The 12,720-nt window shown below is 39.9% G+C and overlaps 3 protein-coding genes across 3 annotated transcripts; 1 reads left to right on the top strand and 2 right to left on the bottom strand.

Annotated features, from left to right (window-relative positions):
- Positions 1-306: 306 nt before the first annotated feature.
- On the bottom strand, positions 307-6,817 carry LOC115025402 (carbonic anhydrase 1). Its single transcript, XM_029457605.1, has 7 exons — positions 6,610-6,817; positions 6,167-6,364; positions 4,378-4,496; positions 3,891-3,983; positions 3,703-3,765; positions 3,454-3,609; positions 307-1,895 (listed from the first exon to the last, which is right to left on the bottom strand). Exons 1-7 carry the CDS (start codon positions 6,641-6,643, stop codon positions 1,776-1,778), a joined length of 783 nt encoding a protein of 260 aa, XP_029313465.1. The 5' UTR covers positions 6,644-6,817; the 3' UTR covers positions 307-1,775.
- A 1,230-nt stretch (positions 6,818-8,047) lies between these two features.
- Positions 8,048-9,322, bottom strand: rad51b (RAD51 paralog B). The gene has a single exon (XM_029458117.1). It carries the CDS (start codon positions 9,189-9,191, stop codon positions 8,130-8,132), a length of 1,062 nt encoding a protein of 353 aa, XP_029313977.1. The 5' UTR covers positions 9,192-9,322; the 3' UTR covers positions 8,048-8,129.
- Positions 9,288-11,994, top strand: rbis (ribosomal biogenesis factor). Its single transcript, XM_029458118.1, has 4 exons — positions 9,288-9,413; positions 10,958-11,073; positions 11,168-11,284; positions 11,386-11,994. Exons 2-4 carry the CDS (start codon positions 10,963-10,965, stop codon positions 11,452-11,454), a joined length of 297 nt encoding a protein of 98 aa, XP_029313978.1. The 5' UTR covers positions 9,288-9,413; positions 10,958-10,962; the 3' UTR covers positions 11,455-11,994.
- Positions 11,995-12,720: the final 726 nt, after the last annotated feature.

The raw sequence follows: 12,720 nt of genomic DNA, 5'->3' as shown, positions 1-12,720 counted from the left end.
TAGCCTATATTTCAAGCACAGTGTAGAAACATACAGTGTAGGCTACTGTAAATTGGGTGTTCAACAAGCTGTCTCTCTGATACAGTCCTTCATTTTAAAATGAGTGTAGTAATTATAATCCTGTCATGTGTTAACAGGTGAAAATGGAGTCACTAAGAGAAGTTTACATGAACATCTGACAGTCTGCATGCCAAAGAAGACTTGAAAATATACATCTCAAAAAGATAATAATACAAAAATACATCATTATACAGCAACTGATATGGGGAATTTGCTGACTTGTAGAAAGAAAACACTTGACACTTGTTAGTCATAAAATATATTTATTTAACTAGTAAAACGTCTACTTCCATAAAAGAATGACAACACCACATACTCATGGGACGGCCCTAGCATTGATTGGCATAAGGCGTTTTAATTTTTTATGTTAATTGCAATCTTTCTGGAAATCCATCACTTTTGTCAAACTTCTTTTTAAAAAATGCGAATAGGGCTAAGACCAGATGTCTTTAGGACCTCTCGTGGTCTTTTGTTAATTATTATCCTATACAGGGCCTGACACCAGGCTGACACTATAATCTGATCTGTTGGCAGGTTCTTTTCTTCCTTGGCTTCCTTGGCAGGGTAATTTATTCCTTGGCTTTGTGCATTAGCCACTATGGCTTCGCCCACAAGGCGACTGTGCGTTTTCAGCATTAGCACTCGACACGATGGGGTTTCAAAACAACCCATGAAGGGATTTTCTTTACACATTATATTTAATTATGGAAAGGAGGAACCTTCCTCTCTATTGCTATATAGGGCGTCAAAAACACAGATTAGGATTTACTTAAGACTTATTTTGCATGAACTGTCAGGCTAAAGAAAAGAAGACATAATCCATAATACTAATAGCAGCACAACACAGGGTGGCAAACACAAGACAGATTTGTAGATTAGGCTGTAAAAACCGAGAATTAAGCCATTGTCATGATGTTCCGTAACTAGCACTAGCAGCAGCCTGTCCGTATGTCCTTTGTTGCTGTACACTGAATTCAAATCAATAAGCAGGTCAGTGCCTATAGGCATCATGTCAGCATGAGACTGTACGTGCCATGTTGTGTTTGTGTGTGTGTGCCAGAGGGGGACTTTCTGAGTCAATCGGTTGTGATGGAGGCGGCTGCAGCTTTTCATTAAGCTGTTGTGATGCAGAGGCTGGCAGTCGGTCAGAGATTACAGACAGACTGGCAGCGGGAGTGTATGTGTCTGAATCTTTTGATCTGTACCTTACCCTCCTCACAGATGGTGATGCAGTTTAATCCTCCCCCCTGCCTACTGCAACTAGATTGTGCTGTCTGCTTAATGGTGGCTCGAGCGCATCATATTGACTATATAACTCATCTTCATTTTGTATTCTTGTCATGCTTGAGACACTAAACAGACCTTCACACACCGTTGTAATGTCTCTGAAAACATTGGCACCAGATGCTGAATCCTAGTAAACGTGTCGTAGCCATTGTGAGGTGTTTGTCTTATAGAATAAATTATGACAGGGCATCTTTGCTGGCTCATTACATACGTACAAACAGAGATGTAAATCCTGCATGTGCTTCATCTCACAGTTAGACTGCCCAGCGTTGAAAGCAATGGGCAACAGGAATTGAATTTATTTTAAAAATTTGGATGGAGAGAGATATGTGTGCTTTGTGGCGCACTGCAAGAGAGGTAACTCCGACTAAAGGGAGGGGGAAGGGAGAGAGCAACAGGGCAGAAAGGGCAAAAAGGGGGAAGGGGTATTACTGGAAGGAAGCACGGACAGAGCGACCCTTGAGCGGCTGGGGAGGGCGGTAGTTGTCCACCATGCAGCACTCGGCCTCACCTTCAGCAGAGAAGAGCAGGCCGCGGAATTTGGCCATCTGTGAAAAGGGAGAAGACAGTTGTGTTAGTCAATGCTGCTGACCTCCTGTGACTGTCACTCAGCAAACTAGTCACTTCGTTGAGTCACTGACTTCCATTCAAAACCTTAGCTAGTTGTTGCATTGTTTAGGCTATGTGTAAAGGAATAGCTGGACATTTTTGGGAAATACGCTTATTCGCTTTCTTACCGAGAGTTAGATGAGAAGATCAACACCATTCAAGTCGGTACACGAAATATAAAGCTACAGCTAGCAGCCGGTCAGCTTAGTTTAGCATGACGAGCGGAAACAGGAAGAAACTTGCTAGCTAGCGTGCTGCTGTCCAAAGGTAACAAAATCCTGGCCAATATAAAGCTCACCAATTAAAATGTTGCACGCCGTTTGTTTAATCTGTCCAAAAGCCGAAGTGTAAAAAACGATAAATTGTGGTTATTAACTGTTTCCAGTCTTTATGCTAAGATTAAGCTAGCCAGCTCCTGGCGATAGCGTCATATTTAGCATACAGACATGAAAGTGGTATGCTATTGATCTTCTCATCTAACTCTCATCTAATAAATCTATTTTCAGCAAAGGAACAGCTGTTTCCAATTGGTATGCTAAGCTAACAATCTGCTGGTGTCAGCTTCTTATTTACCCTACAGACATGAGAGTGGCAAGAAAGCAAAACAGCGTATTTCCTTTCCAAGAGTCAAAGTATTTCTTTAAGTCAGGCAGGGGAAGAAACAAAAGTCAGCTGTTACAGCGTGGTGTCAGATGACATTTTTAAACTGATTCATCATTAACTCATGCTTCAGCCACATGCGTATAATGTCCACATTAGGTAACTATTCACTGCTGGGACAATATTATTCAGCTTATTGTGTATTACCTGATTTGAAACCATTAACTAATGACATGTGTGACTTTATATGAATAACTTCTATTGTTATTATCTGCTTGACCGGCCATATATGGCACCGAGTCTAAAGGTTATGTCAACACGTCTCACATGTTTACCCTTGAGACACCTACTCGCCGACCATGAAATAAACATTTGAGAAGCAGAGTATATTCTGACATGGCATGAAGACTCCAACCGTGAGGACAAATCTGCCTAGAAGGTCTTTTAGTTTAGATTAATTCATTTCAGTGGTAGGATTAAAGTTTGGGAGTAAACAATTAGCAAATTCAGGTTTGGTGTCTACTGTGTGGTTACGCAGTTATAGATGAAATCATCCACTAACTGAAGCTACACTACAGAATGCATATGTGGGGAGGACATTTCCTCTTGACTCCCACATACTGACACAGAAACACTGTGGTAAGGCAACAGCATCTGTGTGAACTCATGTTTGCCTCCCTTCTCTCTTTTTTTTTATTTTGAAAGTGAAATAGCCTGCTGTATTGCCTTTCCTCCCATCACAGTGGTTTTCTTCTTCTCGTTTCAGCTGGCAGCTAATTTGAACAATTAGGTCCTTGATTTAGATCGTAGTGTAAGAGCAGGCAGAGCTATTTTAGACCGTGGGCATGCAGCCAATCCTTCTGCTACCACTGAATGGGCTCTGTGAGCTAGCCATACCTGCTCACAGCTGACACTGATTGGCTCTTTGCAGACAATCCAGGTAACACTCTCCAGCAGAGGGGGTGTGGTCAGGGAGCCGTCATATGTCCAGTAGTCTAGGCAACCAGGGAGCAAGGTAGACGGGTCGAAGTCAGCAAAAGTTGTCTGCTTGCCCTGAAATCGATAAAGAAATGAACAGGTCAGTGAAACACCTCACCATAAATCATTAAATGCAAGATAATATCTTTTTTTAATATAGAAACATACTTTGGCCTTGATGACTTTAAAGGCTTCAAGAACCTTCTGGAGATTGGCATTTTCAGCTCCAATCTGAAAAACAATGATATAACTTTGAAAGTTAATTATATGATCATCAGCAAACAGTAAACGTATATGCAGTGTGTTATGCTAATCATCGTAATACTGAACAACATGCTTTAACCATTGCTGCTTACCTTCAGGAATACTCCAACAACAGCGAGCCCATCAGACATGCTAGCAGCCTCACCAAAACTAGCGTATTTGGTGTTCCAGTGCACCAGATGGAGCTGGGAATACATTAAACAGATACATAAAAAACAAAGTCTTTCAAAAGTAATTTTATTCTTATGATACATTTTCAGAACAATAGAATTTTTTTTTATAAAAATTTATTTATTTAAGGACATTCATTTGTTCACAGATTGAAGTTTACTTATACAAACCTTCTCAATAGCTTATTGGTTGAGTTTGAGCAAAAAACAAGAGATAACTAGGAAAAAAAAAATAATGCTACTCTTTGAGTTGAATCTATTGAATTGGTCGAACATAAAAGGTACAGAAAATAAGCTCTCTGCTTGAGCCTAACTTTAATCTTGCATGTTAACCTCAATCTGTCAGAAAGCACAGTTTATTATTACTACAGAGTATTATGGTCACCATAGGGGCTCAGAGCATCCGTACCTCAGCAGGATACTTGGTCCCGGCCACGGTATGTTCAGATCCTTTGTCATCGGATGCTCCCCAGTGGAAATGAAACTGCTTGAGCCTGTAGATCCCTGAGATAGGTCCTTCTTTCAGAGCTGCAGAACAAACACACATCAACATTAGTTCCTCCCACACTGAACGTGAATAGTGCTGCAGTCAGCCATGATGAGGCTTTGTTCCAAACATTTTTATTCAAACACGGATGGAACAAATATGAAAACACAAGGAGCAGGTTAACAAAATGAATAAGATGTGGGTACACCCACACATACACACACGACGAACACACAAGTGTCACCGTGACAGATTTCCTATTTTAGTAGAAGCAGACTCAGTTCCTGTTGTGTAAGTTCTGGTCAAATTGAGGGTAACATTCACTCCGAAATGATGTAGTATTGTAGTAAATGAGAAGTATTGTTAATATCAAACCTACTTGCAATGTTACATAATGTATCTTTTTGCTGCTGACACTATAGCGGACACTGTAGCAGATACTTGTGTATGCAATGCTATTTCTGGTTCTTTGTTACCAGATACACACACACACACACACACACACACACACACTTTTTTTTTTCTCAGTAGTCGGCCTCAAATTATAAGAAGGTGCAGAACTGATCTTCAAACAATATAAAATGTGTATAATTTACAGGGATTACTGGAAAAAATACAAATAAAAAGGCTGGTATTCATGTTTTCCACCAGACACATGATTTATGACATGATGTGTGACGAAGACATGCAGATTTAGCTTGTCCTTTAGGGCAGGGTGGAAAATAAAGCACAGTGAAATACCAAAGAAATGCGGTTTTTTTTTATCTTGATATGTGTCCACAAGAAATAATCCACGATGGTGTTAGTTATGCAACCATATTCTTCGTCATCCTTTATGAGATCAGCTAAAGAACAACCAGTCTAAAATCCTCAAAATCCTAAATCCTTTGTCTTGTCTCTTTCTGAAAAATGATATGAATGCAATTAAACAAAATAATGGAAAAAAAAAAACAACGCAATCTCCATTTTATATTATAGGTTTGGGAAAGAACTCACGCATCTGTTATATGGTAACCTACACCCACGCACATTTGGCACATTGACCAAGCCGGGGTTTGTTTGCAAAGTAACCTTCGTTTTTTTGCGCTTTTGACCTCACGAGCAGTAGAAAAGAGTTGGCGTGGGAAAGGTTTACCACGGGGTTACATTACCAATTCAATTAGTGTGCATGCTTTGTGCTCGGCGTTTGAAAGGAACACCCTGCACCTAAATTTGTTTTTATAAAAAAAAAAAAAAGTATGGGAAAAAATGCCAAATATAATCCAATTAAATAAAATAGTAATCTATGTTTGTATGTTTGATCTCTATTTTACAATACCTGTATGCGCTACTGGAAACTGGGGCCTATTACTCATCCATATACATGTTAACATAATATTAACATGCTTGCGTTCTATAGTTCTTAAGATGGAGACTGCGAGAGCTGCCCATAACACACAGGATGCATTAAAGCTGAATGCGGCATTTTGGAGATTGCTGCATCCAGTAAATCATCACCACCATTGATTGTCTTTGTTTGCAAACGAATAATAGTATAACTCCCCTATCACATTGCATCAATTGTTGGAAATATATGAAAAATATTGTGTTTTCTCCAGGTTAAAGGGAAATATTGCAATGAATTTTATTAATTAGATTTTTGAGCGTTGATTTCAAGCCATGCAGGCTCCACTGAGCGGCCGTATTCATACATTATTAATGTCACACTAACTTGAGCTGTCGGTGTCATCTGCGAAGGTCACTTGGAAGGAATGTCCGTTGTTGAGGATTTCAAGACAGTTGGAAGGGTCGTACTTCAGCTTGAGCGGCTTCAGCGCTTTGTCGTATGATGATGCACCAGGTAAGATGTCAATAGGAGACTGGCGGACTCCATCGGCAATAGGGAAGTCTGTACACCATTTGTCGGGTCCTACAAAGGATAAAATGATAAAAGTGTGATTATAAGAATATTAAAAAGAGATTTTAATGAAAACAAATTTGCGCATTTGGGGATGGAGATGTGCGCGTAAATAAACCCCACATGTGCAGAATAAAAAATATCTGCAAGTGCAGTCCCTGTCATTCCATTCAATCCCTGCCTGCTGGTATGACTGGTTTTTAACATTATTCTCATTAATGTCACCCCTACATTATAATGTGCAATGAGCGCCTCACCGTTGTTCGCTGCGTATCCCCAAGCGTGAGACATGGTTATAGTTTGGATGTATGCGTATCTAGAGCTGTAATTCCCTAAAGCGAGTCGTCCCTTAACACAGACAGAGCAGCTAGTGTCATCCACCTGACAGCTGCAGAGCTTATATAGGGTCCCCTGTGAACGGTGTGTGCCGGGCTGGTGTTAGCCACATGATGTCCGCGCAATGACCGGGAGGAGTTTCGACGCGCCGCAACGTTGCTGTGGATCAATGAGTCTCTCTCTCTCTCTCTCTCTCTCTCTCTCTCTCTCTCTCTCTCTCTCTCTCTCTCTCTCTCTCTTTCTCTGTGTCTCTGTGTCTCTCTCTCTCTCTCTCTCTCTCTCTCTCTCTCTCTCTCTCTCTCTCTCTCTCTCTCTCTCTCTCTCTCTCTCTCTCTCGTCTTAATTTACAGGCGACAGTATGATGAGCTGGTTAATATTCCTTGAAGAACGCGCTGAGCGCATCTTCACCTCTCATCTAACAGGTTCAACACTCATGACAGGAAGTAACGGAATTACGCGACAGCACTGAAAGTGCATGGGCTACAGCTGTGACATTCAAAGAAAGAATGTCAACTGAGAAGTGCAAGGAAGAGGGCGTCAAGTAGTTACATACAAAGTTATTATTAAATATTAATACGCACAATTGTTACTTGATGGATCACCGAGGGACTGAATAAGAGTTCCGTTGAAATTATTAACAAACACCTATAGCCTAATTGTAATACGAATCTAATAAAACAATGAATTCAACATTGTAGCTTGTGGATTTTGATCCAAAAAAAAAGGAAAAAAATATCCAGTATCTTTGGGACCTTCAGTTCAGACAGGAATCCTGCCTGAACTGAAGGTCCCAAAGATACTGGATATTTTTTTTTTTGTTTACTGATAAAGTAATCACATATTAGTATTTAGTACTTGATTGCATCCTAGTGGCAAGTACAGCTCAGTGATGATAGTTCAGTTGATCCACAAATCATACAGGTTGTGATGGTATTACGGTGCCACCTGCTGTTGGTCAATGACACTACACAGCTTTTCGTCTTTTTTTTTAGTTTTTCTTGGACCATGGTAAAAACTGTCTGTATGTAAATCCTAAGAATAAATATAAAATTTAAAAAAATGCTGTTTGAAAAAGTATGTGGTCCTTTTATTACTTTTAGTCGAACATACAGAGTTGAAGAGTATACTGGGGGAATTTAGACATCATTAAATAGCTCCTCTGCTAGTAGCAGGGAGGAAGCCTTGCATACCTTGCTTTATGATGACTGTATGATTGGATGATTTTTTCTGTTTGGGTGTTTTTCCTCTGTTTATGTATATACACACTTATATAGTTATGCATTGTTTATACTTCTTGAAAATCTACTATAGAAAATGTTAAATCAAAAAGAGAAGGGAAGACAAAAAAAGATTCAAACAAACAGTCAATGTCTTTATACAGGAAGCAAATGGTGTTAATGTAGATAACTTTCAGCAGTCTGTGAGTAACGACGCAACAAAGTCAGGTTGTCAGGTTGTAGCTGAATCCAGTCTGCACCCTGATTGGCTGGAGGCCCGGATCTGTGCCCTCATACAAGGTCTCCTGACTGTCGTCTCCATCCATACAGATCCCCTGCTTCTCAATAGTGTAGTTCAGCACAGCAAATGGAGCCACGGGTGACTTGGCTATCAGTATCTGTCTCTGGTGCGTGTCCACATACTGGACAATAAGACGTGTGTTGACAGTGTGACTCCACGTGTTGCCCAGAGCCGCTGTCACAAACCCAGAATCCACCTCGGATCCTTGACCCCCCAAATGAGTCGTGATCTGGTTGGTGAGAAACACTGGTATGTTGAACTGGTGGGCCAGGTATTTGAGGGTGGAGGCCTCGTGGCCCAGCAGGTTGCAGCGGTGCATCAGGTTGCCGGGCAACGTTGTGTCAAACTCCTTTCTCACCACTGAGGCCACAGAGTCCAGGATGATGAGACCTGCTCCGGTTGAGATGATGTCCTCTTCTAGTCTATCCAATCTGTTGCAGACATCTTGACAGGTGAGCTCCCTGAAGAGGTGTACCCGCCCGGCCATGTGCAGGACTCTCTCCTTACAGCTGAAGTAACCTGGGAACCGGCTTTGTGCGATCTCCACCAGCCTCTCAGCGGAGAAGGCGGACTCTGTGTCGATGTAGATCACACTGCTGTCCAGGCCACCCTCACTCTTTGGCATAGTGGCCAAAACACTCAACATAAAACACATCTGAGTCTTCCCACAGCCAGAGGGCCCTGCTACCTCAGTGATGGTCCCACGGGGCAGCCCCCCTCTCAGAAGTTTGTCCAGAGCAGGCAACGAAGTGGAACAACAGGACTGTTGCTTCAACAGCTCCAGAGCCGTGGTGACTGGCGGTGCAACAGCTTTGCTCACTGACTGCAACAGCACGCAAGCCTTGTCGTAGCTCAGCCCCGCAGCATACATCACCTCAACAGGAGTCAGAGACAACAGGTCCTTACAACTTTCTATTTTATGCCGTTTGAGTTGCTCACATAAGTCGTTTGAAAGGCCGGATCGCTTCAGCATTCTAGTCGCCATGTTGGCTACTTTTCACCTTATCTTCTCCATTTGTTTTAAAACGCTAACCGATAAAAACGGTTCAACAGTTGCCCGTTGTTTTCTTCTTCTTTGACAAAAGGGGCGTCAACCGGCGTCGCACTCAGATGACGTTGCAGACAAAGTCACGTTTGTAAGCAGGTTTGTGTGGTCGCGAGCACATGAGGATATCAACATCAACGAACAACTACTAAAATATTGTCTGTAAGTATTTTATTGTTAAGCCACTTAGCTGTATACACACTTTGTTCGATCTCTTTAGTTAGAAAAGGTGCCATTTAGTCAAACCAATAAACTTAATTAGAAAATGACGGACATAGCACGAGCTGGTGACGTTAACAACATTAATACGTGTGTGAGTTATCATAGTCAACTTAATGTTTCTCTCGAGGGATATGGATAGTATAAGAGTAATGTATATGTTTCTCCAACACGTAGCCTACGTACTTGATATCTATTTCCACTCGGCTATTAGTAGGACTCTTTCCACTCCGGACATTAAACATGTCGAGGCTGGGCAACATTGACACACAGTACATGGCAATAGACTGATAGACTAACGTTTCTTATGTTAAAAATAGTAATAACTAAGTGTAAATATATTTTAAATAGGTGCTGCATAGGGACAAAAGTATTAGCAATCCAAGTTCCAAAAAGTAAAAGTACTTGTTATGCTTAAGGTCCCCTTTTCATAATAATATAATGCATATCAGTGGATTATAATTAGTTATGCATTAATGTGTAAGCTTCACTAATGATGAAGCTTTAATTACTGCAGGGTTATCTTAATCCATGGTAATACATCATCATTTATTTACATCTCGTTTTTTGTATTAACAATCTGAATCTTACCTGATGTTGTTAAATAAAAGTAGAACGTAGATGGAAATACTCAAGTAAACCTCAACATTGTACTTAAGTATAGTACTTAGATTCTACCACTGCAGATGACTGTAGGATTTTGAGAAGTTAATAATACAATTTCTCTCTATATTTGTTTTTAAATGCTCGTAGGCCAATTTCCTTTTATGTAACTAAAAACATCACTTTGCATTTTACACGTTTTAAAATGCTCTATAAAGTTTATTGTCAATACTACTTACTATTACCGGTAGCACATTAGATTCATTTGGATGTTGCTTTTCTCTGACGCAACCTTATTTCAGAATGATTTTATTATGCTTATTGTACATCCTCTGAACCTATTGATACTGTTCAAGGTTAATGACTCACTGGTCCTTTCCCATTTGCTAATTTTGTACCTCCTCGCTCCTAAGACTTGTCTTCACCGTCTGTTCTAACCGCAGCCCTTGTTGACATTTCACCTTGATATTACTTGTGTTTTTATCGGTGAATGTAGGCTACACCCAATTCGACTGCTATACTCATGACATGATGTTTACCAGTGCAAGCAGCTGCTAACGTCAAATTATTATCTTGTCATCAGCACTCATTTGCTGTTGTCATATAGTAGTTAATTGACCAATAGGTAGTCTGCAAATGTAGAGGAAAAAAAACTTGTATAGTACTTTTCATAGAAACATTTGTAGTGTTTTACACATTATGCCGTGTTGTGAATTTAATTAAAAGTATAACTTATCATGAACAATGTTAGGTTTATCTGACAGAGATCATAAAATACAGCGGTACAACAAAACAATGGACAGATGATGCAGCTGTGACACGCATCATATTCGTTATATGCATTACATTTCTCCTTTCCATTGTGGCTGGTGTTCTCTCCTCAGGTAACATGGGGAAGAATAAAGAAAAGGGGAAGAAACAGAGGAACGTCTTTCAAGTGGCAAAGAAGCACTCCAAGCACAAGAACAAAACGAAACCTGTCACGACAACGCTCAAACACGTAAGATCGTTTCTTTTCTTGCATATATTGTGCGCTCTCTTTTGTACAAAGTGTTTGTTGCACCTGCTTTACACTGTTACGTGTGGCTTCACAGATCAATGCAGTGAAAAATGAGAAGGTGGAGAACCTCAATAAGATCTTCACAGAAGTCCAGAGGGAGGTTAAAAGCATTTCAAAGTCCGTCGCCCCCGAACCGAAAAAACAAACACAGGTAGGGGTGTAACATTGTCGACATTTAAAATTCATATTTATCATCCAGCATTTTTAATCCTCTTGATATAAATAACGATTATTTTTCTTTATTTTTTTTAGGTTGTCAGAGAGCCACCAAAGGAATCTGTAAACGTTGATAATGCTGCTCAACTCTTCTCTCAGCTATAATGGTCCATGACAGTGTCATGAAGTCTGAGGACAAACACCAACTGTTGTTCTGTGTGTCGCTCCATGTTGGATTTATGTAATAACAAAGTCTGTACTGTAAATGCATTTTGATATTTCATGCTAAAATGAAGACTGCAGATGCTTTGGAAGTTAAGAGTTCATGGTTATTGCAGGTGTGTAATTTAAGCATTTTGTGTATTCAATGAAAAGCAATCAATTGACTTTTGTTTGAGGAACAGGAAGGACATATTTTATTCTTATTAATGAATATTCTTTTATCTAGAAATGTTTGCTTTTTCATGGCTGCGACGAATGATTATTTTCCCTAATGATTAATCTGCTGATTATTTCCTTGATTAATTGATCTTTTTGTTTATAACATATCCATAAAATAGTGCAAATTGCCCATTTTAACAAATGACAGACAGTCCAAAACATAATAATATTCTGTTAACTATCATATATAACAAAGAATGGAGCCAGATAATATTTGGCATTTTTGTTTGAGAAATGGCTGAAATTATTAAACAGTCGCTAATTCATTTTTGGTTGATTGAGCGACTAATTGTTGTTGCTCTACTAAACTGTTTATGATTCTCAACTTTTTGTATCTGCAATCAAAAGCAACTTTTAAGGTTATTTTTAACAGAACATTTTCAAAAGGATTATATAACAATGAGTTTTATTTTGCAAGGCAGTTCAAGGTTTTTTTGTTGCACTTTTTCTATTTTAATGCTTTTCATGCTCCAAATTGAGTGTAAATGAAGTCACAAAGGAGATCATTGTGTCTGCTGCTTTTGCAATGATGAAAGTGTTTTCTTCAAAGAGTTTTGTCCTCGTGGAAATAATTAAAACTTCTTGCAAAAGTTCACAAAACAAGAATTTAACTGAGAAATTCACATTACGCAGCAACATACATAGTGTAAAGTTCATTTCCAGAGAGGCGATGATTGAACTCATTTTGAGGTCTGAATGATATTGTCAGGAGTTTTCTGAAACGCCCCCCCCTCTGTATTTACAAGCTCCATGTCAGGGCTTCACCCTGTCATTTCTATTAGGACTCCACCTGAAGATGTAGTATAGATTTTTCGCCTCCACCTGTGAGCAGCGGGCCGTTATCAGTATGCTGCTGCTGCATCCTGTTTGTAGCAACTTGACATCCGAGGTCATGTGTGTACCAGAGCCCAGCTGATTGCTTGTCTTCGTGTGTCGACCTCTGGCTGAGTTAGTTGGACAATAAATCTGGAGCAAGGTGAAAACACGAGA

This window comes from Cottoperca gobio, chromosome 20, assembly GCF_900634415.1.
Source record: "Cottoperca gobio chromosome 20, fCotGob3.1, whole genome shotgun sequence".
Taxonomy (NCBI): domain Eukaryota; kingdom Metazoa; phylum Chordata; class Actinopteri; order Perciformes; family Bovichtidae; genus Cottoperca; species Cottoperca gobio.
The sequence above is the reverse complement of the archived record's forward strand: the minus strand, read 5'-3'. Positions and strand labels throughout refer to the sequence as shown.